This window comes from Octopus sinensis, linkage group LG20 (genome assembly GCF_006345805.1).
Source record: "Octopus sinensis linkage group LG20, ASM634580v1, whole genome shotgun sequence".
Taxonomy (NCBI): Eukaryota; Metazoa; Mollusca; class Cephalopoda; order Octopoda; family Octopodidae; genus Octopus; species Octopus sinensis.
Genome location: NC_043016.1, coordinates 21,578,522 through 21,594,337, shown reverse-complemented (window position 1 = coordinate 21,594,337; position 15,816 = coordinate 21,578,522). Strand labels below are relative to the sequence as shown.

General features: G+C 35.3%; 1 protein-coding gene across 1 annotated transcript in view; it reads right to left on the bottom strand.

Annotated features, from left to right (window-relative positions):
* LOC115222559 (sorting nexin-5) overlaps nt 1-15,816 on the bottom strand; it is a 99,275-nt gene that overhangs the window by 12,574 nt on the left and 70,885 nt on the right. The window contains exons 8-10 of the mRNA XM_036511613.1: nt 4,623-4,707; nt 2,438-2,477; nt 1,721-1,807 (exon numbers count right to left, since the gene is read on the bottom strand). Of these exons, the coding sequence (XP_036367506.1) occupies nt 1,721-1,807; nt 2,438-2,477; nt 4,623-4,707 (212 nt within the window). The remainder of the gene's footprint in view (nt 1-1,720; nt 1,808-2,437; nt 2,478-4,622; nt 4,708-15,816) is intronic.

The window sequence follows — 15,816 nt, the reverse complement described above, 5'->3', positions numbered from 1 at the left end:
CATTACTTTGATGTGTATTGTGGCGTACAACCTTTGATAATAACATTCTAAAGTTGTCTCCCATATTTGCTTATTTGAAATATTTTTTTCTTCCTGCATAATTTACTTTTAGTTAAGCTTTCCAAATTACCACAAACTTAACTACATATTTATGTATACATATGCACAAGATCTTTAAGACAAATAAATATTTTAAATCTATCAACTATTTTGACTCCTAATATATCTACCATCATACACTATTCTACAACTTTTAACTTACACAAATTTTTCTCCATTTAATAGGTAAAAAAAAGAAATACTGCAGTTGTAAAAGCACTTATATTAATCAGTTTCTGATAAAATATTTTTTTTAATGTGTCCGGGGAGAGTCATTCTCTTTTAGTGCCTTAATATTTAACACACACACCGGTAAAGTTTCCACTCATTTATTTATTTATTTTTCCTAAACTTTTCATTGTGTCTTGCAACCTTTTCAATAGTCGTTCACTCTGTCCATTATTCACACTGCATTCTTTTTGTTTGTTTGTGTGCATGTGTGTGGGTCAGTGTGTGTGCACATACACATGTATGTATGTATGTATGTATGTATGCATGCATGTGAGTGTGTGTATGCATCTATGTATGTATGTATCTATGTATATATGCATGCATGCGAGTTTGTGTATGCATCTATGTATGTGTGTGTGTGTGTGCATATGTATATATGTACATATGTGTGTACATTTGTATGTATGTATTCTGCATATTCATGTGTTTGTGTGTTCATGTTTGTGTGTTTTTATGTGTGTGTGTGTATGTGTTTCTATGTATGTGTGTATCTCTGTCTCATTGTGTGTGTATGTCTGAGTGTGTCTGAGTCTGTGTGTGTGTATGGGTTTTTGTGCCTGTATGTATAGATGTGTGCCTCAATATGTGTCCTTTCTTGTGTGAAGTAAAGTGTGTATATGGTCATGTGTTTCAGTCTTTATTTGCATATGTGTGTGTGTATGTGTACTTGTCTGTTCCTATTACCTATCTGTCTGTATGTCTATTTGTTTACATTCTTATCCATTTGCCTACATACATGTGCATATACATACACGTACACACACACAAACATGTATATATATACATAACAGCCCACTAACTATTCTACCAGTATATAAATATAAACTGTGGGTGTAGGGGTATGATTACCTACTATGTATATTTTCTATTTAGTACTGGAGATGTTCATTTATGAGAATGTACTCCTGTATTTGTCTGAGAGTTGGGTCCTTTGGGTGCTTGGATAAAATGCAGATGTCAAGTTGACCCAGGTTGACTCCATGTTTGTCCTTGGCATGTTCATAGACTATGGAGGACTTTTTTTTAAATATATTACAAAGAAATTTTTTTATCAAAAAATTGTAGATTCTTAATTTCTTATTTCTAAATGTTCAAAACTATTTTTAAAAAGGCAGAGTGAAAATGTTAGAGGCTGGGTAAAATCCACACTTTGAACATCTAAATGCCCATATTTATCCACTAAGCAAGAGATATCTTGCTCAATAATCACCAGTAATTTTTCAAAAATTGCTTGAGAGATACATTGAAAGGATACACATGCACTATTTCACAGTGTATATTTTGTAGTAAGTGTGGATAGTTGTTAAGGATATATGTCTTTGTCAATATAGGTAGCTTACAATTTCAGACATGCATACATTCATACAGGTAAGTAAAATATTTCACTTACTTTGACTGAATCCATATACCTTGCATACAGTTCCAGCAGAAATCCTAATGTCTGTTCATCTTTGTTGGCTAATACTTCAAGTTCATGCTAAAATATAAATTAAAAGAATAGATTTGTATGGTATTTACAATTTCAACTACATAACATACTGTTTTTTGGAGGAGAAAAGCAATAGTCTTACCTTTTCTATCCAGAGTTAAGTGTTAAAATAATCTATCAATATACGTAGAATGATAATATTTACAGTAAAATATTCTAAATTGATTTTTACATGACTTTCAATGCATTAGAAAATATTAATAATTTATGTTTATTATTAAAACATTCATCATTATGACTGCATCTTTAGAGTTGCTAGTTTTTAAGAATATGCTAGTATTATATATTTGTTATTTTGGATAAATCACTTGTGCATATAAAGATAGTTATGGCCCTAATATTGGTTCACAAGTTTAATTTCTTTTATAATTAAAAAATATACCATTGCATTTGTCACAAACCTCTGTCAGGGAAATAAATTGTAAAAAAATTTAGAGTCATATTTTACACAGTTTTTCTAAAAGTAATGTTTGACATAAAGATTTTAAAATCATGTAAAAAATATATGTAAAAAAGTAAGTTTATTTATAAAAGCAAAGAATTAAAAATGAGAAACATCAGAAAAATATTTTTTTAAAATTAAAAAGCAAAACAAAATGAAATTGGTAGGTAGCTCACCTTATAATCATCCAGGCTTAAGCTAAAGCATGCCATAATCCTGTAAGAACAAATGAGATTAAAGTGAAATGCTAACTTCAGAAAACTGTCTGACTACCATTCAGGAAAACATGCATGTCAGGTAGATATACTTATGAAGAAATTATGGGAAGGACATATAGTTATGAATACTAAGTCTTTCCCTAATGGAGAATGTACCAACTATGTAAACCAGTGATGAACGGCATAATAGCTAGATACATTCAGAGACACAAGACACTTTGAAAAAGCCAGAAATAGCAGCTGAAAGATCTTTCAGCTCAGTGTAGGGCTAAAAAAGTACTAGGTGATAAGTATTTTAAGGCAGTGAACTGGCAGAATTATTAGCATGTTGGACAAAATGCATAGCAGCATTTCTTCTGACACTTTACATTCTGAGTTCAAATTCTGTCAAGGTCAACTTTGCCTTTTATTCCTTTGGGGTCAATAAAATAAAGTGCCAGTCAAGCAGTGGGGGTGATGTAACTTGTATCCTCCCCTCAAAACTGTTATGCTTCAACCTTGTATAAGACTGGCACCCTGCTCAGTGGGAATATTGCAAGCTTGGTCACTTATATGCCATGAAAACCAGGTAACTGGCCTTATGGATCCTAGCATTCAAGGGAAAAAAAATGTATTTTGAAAATACAGATCTATAACAGAGACAACTAATAGTTTCTACGAATAAAGCTATTATGGGTCACAACCCAGATCTGTGAATAGAGAAAGATTCATCCAATTGATTGGGTGTTAGCTTACATCCAATCAGATGTAAGCTAACATTGTTGTGGAATAGTATACCAGACAATACTATAAAAGCTAAGTAGCTCTGGAAATAATGGAAAAAAAAACATGAGGAACAAAGAACAATAATGGGTACCTAGAAGAGTGACTAGACATAGTAAGACACAGTTCAATAAGATACCTGGATATCCCCAGAAAGTTTACATGTGAAATACATTTTACTTTTCAATTTACTTTAGTATACTATTTACAATTTTCTAGTCAGTTCACCACAGAAAGAACAGAAGTAAAATACATTTTGTTAACTACTTCACAATAGAATGTATATTGGTAAAATAAAATTTTCTTCTTATTTTACCATTAATAGTACATAGATAAAAATAATATACAGTTTTCTGGCAGATGGTAAGTATGTAATATACAATAAAATTATCACTTTGCCATACATACATAAATTATACATTCAAAATAAAATTTATTGTCAATTCATCTCAGAATGCATACAGGTAAAATTAAATTGTGTGACAAGTTTATCCCAGTTTACAAATAAAATACAATCTCTAGCCAATACACTCCTGAAATTAAACAAGTAAAATAGGACCTGCTACCCAGTTCACCACAGAAAGTATACAGGTAAAATGCAATACCAGACCAGTCCACCCAAGAATATGAGTAAAATATATTTTGAGGTGTACTTCATCTCAGAAGATCTCAGTTCGTCTCAGAAAGTAGGCAAGTAAAGTACAGTTTGCTTCCCATTTTACTTCAGAAATTGTATGAAGGAAAAGTGAAAGCACATAAGAATAAATAAACTAAAATCACATTGAATGAGAGTTAGCAGTTATGATTAAATTTTCTCCACATTAAATATTTAGTAATTTTGTTATATCCGAAGAGGGTCATTATGTCAATAATAGATACACACACTGGTTCTGTTTCACTTTTTTTTTTATTTGTCAATCAGTTAACTATTTAACCAATTAACTTATCGATTGTTTGATTAATCATTCAGTCATTCCATCCAATATGTAGGTTTGTTAAAGTCAATCACCTTTTGTGACCTCATCAATGATTTGCCCTCTCTATTTCAGGTCTATCTCTGACAAAACTAGCAGTTTGATTGATTGACTGAATGATTAACCAAACAATCAATTAGTTAATTGGTTGAGTAGTTAGCCAATTGACAAATAATAATGAAGAAATGAAACAGAACCAATGTGTGTGTTCATATTTGGCATAACAACCCTGTTTCAATATAGGAGTTCACATGAAAAATCTTGCAGACTAAATACAAAAATGTAACATCTTTTAAATATATATAATGAAAAAACAAATGAATACTTTTTAAAAAATCACATTCACTTTAAGTAAAATCTAGAGAAACTCATATGTAACATCATAAAAATCAGTCAAAATATCTCACCTATTAGTTTTTATTGTTTCAACATCTTTATACAGTCCAGTCTGGTTGAGAGTTGTTGAAAAGTGGCAATGATGACCAGCCAATCCTATCAAATAATAATAATAATAAGATTGACATAACTCTTCACAAAGGTAAACAGTCAAGATGAAGAGTGTGATTTGAATGTAATAGATATTTTATTGGTTGAACAATATTTCGACAGTAAGTCTGTCTTTGTCAAGTTCAAAATAAGTAGTGATAAAAATTCAAAATTACAGAAATTTAAATTTAAAGTACAAACAAGAGCAACCAGTGTCCACACGTTGATGGAATGACATCATCAGTCTTTAAGTTTAATCCATTGGCCCAGATTTGGGCACAGCACTGGGGTCTAGAAAAACTAACAGGGCTGACAAGCCAACTGTAAGAAGGAATAAAATGCAAAAGCTATAATTTACATTACGATTTTCCTTAGATACCTGGCTGCTTTGGTAACTTCCAGAATTTCATGTTCCAATTCTTATTCTGTGTACCATAAAATCAATCATCTCAATCTATTTGATCTTGATATTTTAAAAGGATTGACGTAACTCTTCACAAAGGTACAACAAAACAGACTTGCTATCGAAATATCGTTCAACCAATAAAATATCTATTACAATCAAACTGTGCTCTTCATCTTGACTAATAATAATAATAATAATAATAATAACAATAATAATCCTTTCTACTAAAGGCACAAGGCCTGAAATTTGTGTGTGTGGGGGGGGGGAGGGACTAGTTGATTACATCAACCCCAGTGTTTCACTAGTACTTAATTTATCGACCCCAAAAGGATGAAAGACAAAGTCGACCTCACTGGAATTTGAACTCAGAACATAAACACAGACAAAATGTCGCGAAGCATTTTGCCCAGCCTGAAATTTGGGGGAGAGAGATAGTCGATTACATCAACCCCAGTGATCAACTGGTACCCTTTTTATTGACCCTGAAAGGATGAAAAGCAAACTTGACCTTGGCAGAATTTGAACTCAGAATGTAGCAAAAGACCAAATACTGCTATGCATTTCGTCTGGCATGCTAACAACAACAACAGCAATAATAATAATAATAATGATAATACATAAACATAACTGAATAAGTAGTTATGTCTGCTAGGCAGTATGCCAACACTACAACATAAAAACTAACAAGAATCGGTATAAACATGTACCAAAGAAGGTACATGACAATGACCAGGCCGTAATCATCTGGGATACGCCTGCTTAAACTGACAAAAAATCAAAGCTAATCACCCAGGCATAATAATCAAGAATTGAAATAAAGAACACCTGCTTACAGATAGACATTCCAGTCCCTTCTGGCCAAAATATTACTCAAAAAGAAGTGGAAAACTGTCACAGTTGAAAATTGAAATATTCAAGGTATGAGATGTGAAGGTAAGAATGATATCAGTAATAATTGGAGCACTGGGTGTGATAAAAAGAGTAGAAGTCATAACTAGACCCACACCAGTCATCATCATGGCTCAGCTTTGCGAACAAAGATCAGGAAGGCTGTCCATGTCACGTGCATGCACGCTCATGACTGACAAGTCCGATGTGGGAAAGGCAGGTCCGTGAGCAGTGTTCACAGATGAAGGTAACATCCGGTGTGGTGTCAGAAGCGGCTCGCGCCTTCCTCCTGCATCTCTTGTCTTTAAGTGCATCTCTTCTTTGTTCCTCAAACTCGCTGACTGCGTTAAAGATCGTGTGGTGCCAGACATCACGGTCCGCAGCCAGGTCTGACCAGCATTGGTGGTTAATATGACATGCTGTTAGAGACTTCTTGAGGCAGTCTTTGTAGTGCTTTCTCGGAGCTCCTCTCACTCGGTGGCCGGCGGAGAGTTCGCCAAACAGGGCAATCTTGGAAGGCGATAGTTCTCCATTCTGGAGACATGCCCTACCCCTCGGCAGTACTCACTATCCAAAAAATAGGCCTACTAGGAACAGCCCTCATCATATGCAAGACATTATCAATTCAATAGCACAACCCAAATAAAACAATCCAGAACCATAAGACACACTCTATACAGCAAATATCCAACATGTACTCTACATCCACAACATGTACTCTACAGGTCAGATACCCAACAGAAGAACACAACTCACATTACACACACAACATACAATACAAACACTAATACAACAAAAGACTCAAGCCAAACCCCATAAGAAAACAAAAAGGAAGAGTTTTGTACTCTCCTCAAACATAAAAAGAAGAACACACAATGCTGCACACACCTCAGCAACACAGAGGTGTAGCAGGTGATGTAGTAGAAATTTACCTGAAACTATCAAATGTCAAATAATTACATATTTTGTCTTGGGGCAATCTTTTGCAACAGCAAATATTCTACTCAATACAGCAGATTTGTTTGTCAGTTGCTTGACTTTAACCAATTGAGCATGTCCCTTACTGGCTGATGATATGTACAGCTCTGATCATGAGCAGTAGTAGTGGGGGAGCACCATAGCTTTGGGTTGAGAGGAATTCTTTGGGGTTTGAATAATTCACCTCTGGAAACATGGGTGTTTTGTCCATCATCCTTAAACAACCCTTATTCAGGGATCTTTTGAGCAGGATGGGCTACTCAACTTGAAGAAAATTCTAATTGGGCCCACCTGTAAGGTCATGAACTGCTTATTTTGATATAAGATCACCATGTCATACACATATAGTTGTGATGCATGTGCCTCGTGTACCCTCATTGAGTAGGTAGTCATGATGGGTATTATTGTTGGGCTTTGCATATTTACACCCTAGTGTCACTTTGATGGCATGCACTACTCTCCCACTCAGTAATAATAATGATAATAATAATAATAATAATAATAATAATAATGATAATAATACTTTCTATTATAGGCACTGGAATTTTGGGGGAGGGGAATAGTTGATTACACTGACTCCAGTACTTGACTGGTACTTAGATTATCAAACCTGAAAGGATGAAAAGCAAAGTCGACCTCAGCAGAATCTAAACGCAGAATGTTAAGATGGACAAAATGTTGCTAAGCATTTTGCTTGGTGTGCTAACGATTCTGCTGGATTGTAGCTTTTATATAATAATGATAATGATAATGTTAATAATAATTGCTTCAAATTTTGGCTCAAGGCCAGCAACTTTAAAAGGAGAGGAATAATTGATTACACAGGCCCTTGAACTTCACTGATACTTTATTTTATCAAGGCAAAAGAATGGAAGTCAAAGTTGACTTTGACAGCATTTAAATTCAAAATATAAAGAGCTGGAAGAAATGTTGTGAAGCATTTTCTGTGATATACTAAGATTTTTACAAGATGAACAGCCATGCTACATGGGTTGTGACTGCAGATGACATGTGAAGGCTTGAAGCTAGTATGCTCTGCTGGATGTACAATGTTGGTATGCATATATGACAAAGTGTAAGCATCTTGAGAGAAAAATTAAGCACGAGAGGTATAAGATGTAGTGTGCAAGAAACAAGGCTGCACTGGTATGGTCATGGGATGCATATGGATAGGACAGCTGCATAAAGGAATGCTGATCTCTAATTGTGGAGGGAACCTGTGGAAGGAGTAGAGCCAGGAAGATGTAGGACAAGGTGGTAAAATTTGATCTTTGGATGTCAATTCCCACAGAGGTGATGACAAATAACTGAAACTTCTGGCAATTTGCTCTGCTTGAGAGAACTTGTCAAGCTAAGTGAAATTATGGTCATGGCCAGAGCTGGTGATATGTGAAAGGCACCAGTGTCAGTGACATATAAAAGACACCCATGCCAGTGACATGTTATAGAGCAGTTGGATTTAGGAAGGGCATCCAGCTATAAACTGGAGCCTGGTGTAGCTCTCCAACCTACCAGCTCCAGTCCAACCATCTAACCCATGCCAGAATGGAAAATAGATGTTAAATTATGATGAAATATGTGGAAGGAGAATATTCAGTTATTTTGACACCAGTACTGGACTAGTATTTTATTATTACTGACTTTGGGTGAATGAAAGGCAAAACTAATTTCAACCAGATTTGAACTCAGAATGTATTATGCCTCAAGTCCATGGTCCCTGTAACTGATCATTTAACATAATACTTATTTCTCCGTGTGTGCATATGTATGTATTCTTGACCCACTTGTCTTTTATTCTACCATAATTTTTGTTTTGTCCAACCCCAATACTAGGCTCTACACTAAATCACTACATCCAGTCCTTTTCAGAATGTTAGTCCTCTGGAATTCCCTGCTTATTCATGTCTTTTCTGTAGGTTATTAACTTACAAAAGTTTAAGAGGAACATTAATGGAACCAATCCCACCAGCTTGCAAAGACCATGAGACTGCTCAATCCTCAATTTAACATGAAATTCTTCAAATATATCATAAATTCTCGTGGTTAGTAAATTTAGTTTTGCTCTCCAAAGACCTCCAAGTATTCCCCTTCTTACCTTTTACTTTTTCTACTAGATCTAACTCTAATTCTGAACAAGTAAGCTATACAGGCATGACAAGGCAAATTCAAACATTCCTATTACAATCACACTGCTATGTTCAGGTATGTAAATAAAACAAAGCTACAAAACTATCAAATCTCATTTGGAAGTAAAAGAAAGTATCAGTGATATCAACATAAAGTGAAGAATACAAGATGCACCCAGACAAAAAAACCTAAACTAAATGATATGACATCTTCACAGAAGAGTATAACATCATCATCTAAGATACACTCATATACAAGATACAAAGTGGTATCAAAAGGTTCCCTGGACTAATTATGTTTATTAAAAAATAACTTGTTAACTTAAGTTTTAACATCATCTCCGCCAAAATTATCACCTTAGCCAGCAATACATCATTCCTTGCATTCTTGCCACTTTTGGTGTCTGGCCTGGAAGTTGTTTTCTGTAAGTGAATAGAGGACCTTCTGTGATTCACTCTTGATCTTGAACATGGTGTTAAAATGGCGACCTTTGATCTGCCTTTTCATCTTGGGGGAAGAGATGGAAGTCTGCATGTGCTAAATCTGGTAAATAGAGTGGGTGTGGAAGCGATACCATCTTGTTTTGGGTGAGAAACTCAGGAGTGAAGAGAACTCAGTGACAGTATCCATTGAAGAATCCGATTCTTTGTGCTCCACATATCCAGTCACTTTCACTGAATGTCCTCCCTAACACACTTCAAAACATCACAGAACTCTCAATTGATGGTCTGGCCTTGGGAGATGAATTACCAATGCACAATACCACATTTCCAGGGATGATGTTCATGGCTTCCAGGGACATTCTTCTGCTTCTGAAGTGCCTGTGCCACTTGAAACATTGCAAACAACCCACTACCTTGTCACCATCAACTTGTAGAAGCATTGTCAATATGTGTGTATATATAATATATATATATATATATATATATATATACACATATATATATATATATATATGCATGTATATATTCATATATATATGTATATTTATATATGCATGTATATATATATGTGTGTCTGTGTTTGCCCCCCAACATTGCTTGACAACCAATGCTGGTGTGTTTACATCCCCGTAACTTAGTGGTTCGGCAAAAGAGAATGATAGAATAAGTACTAGGCTTACAAAGAATAAGTCCTGAGGTCGATTTGCTAGACTAAAGGCAGTGCTTCAGCATGGCCACAGTCAAATGACTGAAACGAGTATATGTATATATACGCATATATATGTATTATATATACGCATATATATGTATTATATATGCGTACACATGTATCTCTACATATATATATATATGTATAAGTATGTGTGTGTGTGCATGCATATATATAAATAGTTAGTAGTGAAGGTGGAGGCTCCAAGAGCATAGGTATGAGAATAAGATTAGGCTGGGCAAAGTTCAGAGAGCTCCTACCTCTGCTGGCAACAAAGGGCCTGTGTGCAAACAGCTATGCTACATGCTAGTGAAACATGAGCTGTGATAGCCAAGGACATGTGTAGCTTTAAAAGAAATGAAGCCAGTATGCTTCGCTGGATGTACAATGTTAGTGTGTATGTACAACAGAATGTAAGTATCTTGAGAGAAAAGTTGGGCATAAGAGGCATCAGATGTGGTGTGCAAGAGAGAAGACTGTGTTGCTATGGTCATGTGATGCATATGGACAAGGACAGGTGTGTTAAGAAGTAGCAATCACTAACTGTGGAGGAAACCTGTGATAGAGGTAGACGCAGGAAGACATGGGAAGAGGTGGTGAAGCATGATCTTCAAACTTTGACCCTCACAGAGGCAGTGACTGGTGATTGAGACCTTTAGTGATATGCTGTGCTTGAGAAGATCCATCAAGCCAAGTGAAATTGTAGTAATGGCCAATGCTGGTGTCATGTAACAGGCACCCGTGCCAGTGGCACATAAAAAAGCACCTTTCAAGTGTTGTCCTGAGGCAAAGTGGCTGATGCCAGTGGCACACAAAAGCATCCATTACACTCTTGGAGTAGTTGATGTTAGGAAGGGCATCCAGTCATAGAAACCATTCCAAATCAGACTGGAGTCTGGTGCAGCCTTCCAGCTTGCCAGCCCTGGCCAAACCATCCAATCCATGTCAGTATGGACAATGAATGTTAAATGATGAGGATGATGATATATGTGTGCATGTGTATATATATATATATATGTGTGTGTGTTTGTGTATATATATGTGCGTGTGTATACACAGCGAGAAGGAAGGGTGTGAAGGTGTTGTTTTAGGCGCTTGTGGAGGTCAAGGAGGAAAGGTTTGTAACCAGGCATGATTGTAAAACGAGAAGAGAAGAGAAAGTAGAAGGAAAAAAAGGGGGGGAGGGGGAAGGTAAATAAAGATGTGGGGAGGAAAAAAGTAAATGGCGTGAGGAGAAAAGACACAAAAGGCACGAGGAGAGAAAACGTATATGAGAGGTGGGAGGAGAAAATAAAGACAGGAAAAGAAAGGACAAAGATGGAAGAAATAAAGAGAAAAGAGGGAGGAAGGGGAGAAGAGAAGACGAAAGAGGAAAAGAAAAAGAGGAAGAGAGAGGCAAGGTAACAGGTGCGGATTAGAGAAAGTAGAGTAAGAACAACCAGAGTGGGTAGAAACGACAATGGGAAAAAGCAGAAAGTACAAAAAAAATTTAGAAAGTATAAAAAAAGTTACGAAAAGTTCAAAAGCTTCAGACGTCGTGGTGTATTGGAGCGATTTTTCATCAACAGAAGAGTCCAGTGTAATCCATAGGCAGGAGAGGAGCAGCTGAAGTGTAGAAAGTCCAGTAGAAGTTGGTGGGTGATGAGAGAAGACAGGTAGAATCCGTAGAAGTTTGTGGGTGATGAGAGGAGACAGAATCAACTGGGTCAACCATGTGAGTATATAATATATGGGGAGAATTCACAAAAAAACAAAAGACGAAGATAGGTGGTGTAGACAACAAACAGATGTATTAGTATAATGCTCAGGAAGTGAAAAAGTCTTTAACGTTTCGAGCCTATGCTCTTCCACAGAAAGAAACAAGGAGAGAAAATAAAGAATGTGTAGTGGCTGGTGATCTATTATGGCAAAGGCCGGACAGAAGGGTCACACAGGAGATCTAGGGAGAAGGTGAGATAACAAAGTGGTGGTGATCCCAAAACGAAGGTGTGTGTGTGTATGTATAACAGAATTTGTATGTGCGTGTGGAAGAGGGCTGGTGATGTTGACATGTGTGTGTGTGTATGTAGGTGCGAAAATGTGGATCTTAGAAGTGGTATGAAAATGTGGGTCAGGGTGCAATGGGTAAATTGTCACCATTTTATATTTTAATTTCGTGCATGTACATTGTTTGTTTTTGATTTTGTTGACTACACAGTATTGTAGGATCAGCTGAGCACCATCTATGAGAAAAACAGCACCATGATGCAATTCACACTGCCAGAAATTTGGAATTAATATGCTGTACTGTTTGGCATTTGTGCTGGAAGCTCCAATATGAACATTTCAGAGTGCTTGGGTGTCAATCTGAGAATATATACCGAGTGTGATAAAAATCAAACATCCAGTTAACATCATGATGTTTGGAGTGATCATTAGTGATGGATATAAAATCCTTTGTCTCTCTGTCTGTTCCCAATGCATTCTCAAACAGCTCAACCAAATCATATCAAATCAAATTTTACATGGTTATACTATCAGATCCCATGATTATCAATGTTACTTTTTTTTTTTTTGGATTAAAACAATGCAACATTGACACTGGTTCCGTATTATGTCTCAAAAGTCAAAGAATAAAAGTGGGAAAATAAGAATTATATTGTAATGTGATATATTGTTTCACTTTTATACTTTTAATTTTAATTTTAACCACCACCACAACAATGTCACATTTTGTATATGACAGTGTATATGTCTGTGAATGTATGTGTGTGAGTGTATGAGTGTCTCACAGTGTGTGTCTTTCTGCATTAGGTACATTACTAAACACACTATATGTATGTGAGGGCTGGTCAGTGCCAATATGAAATCTTATCTTCATTTCATTTCATTTTGATTGAAAAAAACAATATAACATTTCATAGAGATAATCTTTCTATCACATTTTGTATATGACTGTGTATCTGCCTGTGAGTGTATGTGTGTAAGTGCATGAGTGTATATATATGTCTCATAGTGTGTGTGTCTTTCCATGTTAGGTACGTTATTAAACACACACATCTACACATACATGTACATATGTAATGATATGTTATTAAACACACACACAAACATATCTACACATAATATACATATGTGATGACTGCGACAATGACGTCACATTTTGTATATGACTGTGTATCTGTCTGCGAATGTATGTGTGTGTGTGTGTGTGTGTATGAGTGTGCATATGTCTCATAGTGTGCGTGTTAGGTATGTTACTAAACATACTATCCGTATGTGAGGGCTGCTCAGTGTCAATACGAAATTATATTTTCATTTTGATTATTTGCATTTTGTTTTGTTTTGACTAAAACAATATAACATTTCATAGAGATAATCTTTCTATTGTCAACAAGACATTTTATACCACGATGACAATGACATCACATTTTATATATCTGTTTATCTGTTTGTGAGTGTATGTATGTATTTAAGAGTGTCTATATTTCTCATAGTGTGTGCGTCTTTCCACATTAAGTACATAATTAAACACACACACACATTTACACATACATATACATATGTAACAACTGACATGCGTGAATGTATGTCTTTGTGTAGCTATCTTAGTATATGTATGTGAGTGTATGTCAGGAACATTTTATATCACCACCACCATGACGATGTCACATTTTGTATATGAGTATATATCTGTCTGTGAGTGTATGAGTGTGTATGTGTCTGTGAGTGCATGAGTGTGTATGTGTCTGTGAGTGTGTGTGTTTCCATGTAACGTACATTATTAAACACACATACATATGTGATGACTGATATGCTTGAATGTATGTATGTGAGTTCTAGAGGTGATACTCTTGAAAAATCCAATTAGGTGACAAAGTCTAAGGTAAATAATTAAATACACATTCACTGTTTCATTACCAGTTAATAATTATCACAGCAGTTGCAAGGTTGCAAAGTATTTTCAATTACATATTTACCCTTACATTAAGAAATTCATCCTATATATATATATAATTCTTTGTCTCTCTCTGTAATAACTATTGTGGCATTAACCATTAAATTAGCAGTTCCATATATGTGTTTCTATTTTGTTCATTTACTTATATTTTGTTAATTTTCACTGCATACAAAAATACAGACATACTATATACATACCACGCGGGAAGCCATTATGCCTTATCTTTTCAAGTAATTCATTACTACATATTCTCATGTGACTGCATAGGCTCACTTTATGTTCCTTATTCTACAGCCACACCAGCAATCCAATGTCAACCCTTCACCTTCTGCAACATTTCAACAGTTCACTTCCCTGTCGCCTTCTCCCATTGCAGCCCATATCCGGAATGAACCCATTTATGTACAATATCTCCATTACACCTCCATCCATTTGATTATCAGGCATATGATGGGTCTTGTTAGATGCAGTCTGACTACCTCAAAGGTGAGTATATCTACTGACAACATTTTGGTGGGTTCGAAAATTACATACCCCTCCCCACACCAACCCCCAATTTTCCATGATAGGTTAGGGCTTGGAATCTTCCAAATGGACGTGTTACATGTTGCTTAATTGAATCAGACCATCATTTACTCTACAAATGTTTTACCATCAATGCTGCACTTTCTCGTATCACCTGTTTCAACATAATTGTAATATATATATAAAAACTATCATTTTAATCCCAAGCAACACCAGGTATCTCTGCTTGTCTATATATATAAAATTCTTTGACTCTCTGTGTCTGTTCCCAGTGCATTCTCAAATAGCTCAACCAAATCAAATCAAATTTTACATGGTAATAGTATCAGACCCCATAAGTGTCAACATGTAATTTTTTTTTCATTTAGATTAAAACAATATAGTATTGGCACTGGTTTGGTATTACATGTCAAAATTGAAAGAATAACATCTATATTGTAATGTGATATAATATTGCTTTGCTTTTGTTCTTTCACTTTTAGTTCTAATGTGATAAGTCTATAATATTGTTTTACTTCTAATTCTAATTATATCCTAATGTCAACAACATTACGCATCAGTAACTTTCCATCTTTATGGCCATGACAGTAGAATGGAGTGTCAGTGTATGTGTGTTGACTGACATAATGAACAGTTGGAGGTGACACTCTTGACAAAAAACATTGAGGTGGCAGGTCCTAGGTATATAAAAATACACATTTACCATTCAATTACCAGTTAATAATTATTGCAGCAATTGCAAATTTACCCTTAAATTAGCAGTTCATACATGTACTTCTATTTGGTTAATTTACACTGCATACAAAAGTAGAGACATACTACATACAACTGCTTACAATAATAGAGATTACTGTATAATTTCTTTCATATTCATAATTTTTGGTTTACAATATTGGAAAAAATACGCCACCAAAGAAAAAATGTAATCTCTCCAGAAACAAGTATAAAGCAAGGAGGACTGTAGAAAACCGAAGGTGAAAGTCTCAAGAGAGAAAAGAGATGAGACTTTCCCAAGATCAGCAAATGCCTGCTGCAGCACATCAATTGGAGTCTCAAGACAGAAATGAGATGAGGCTTTCTCAAGATCAGCAAATACATG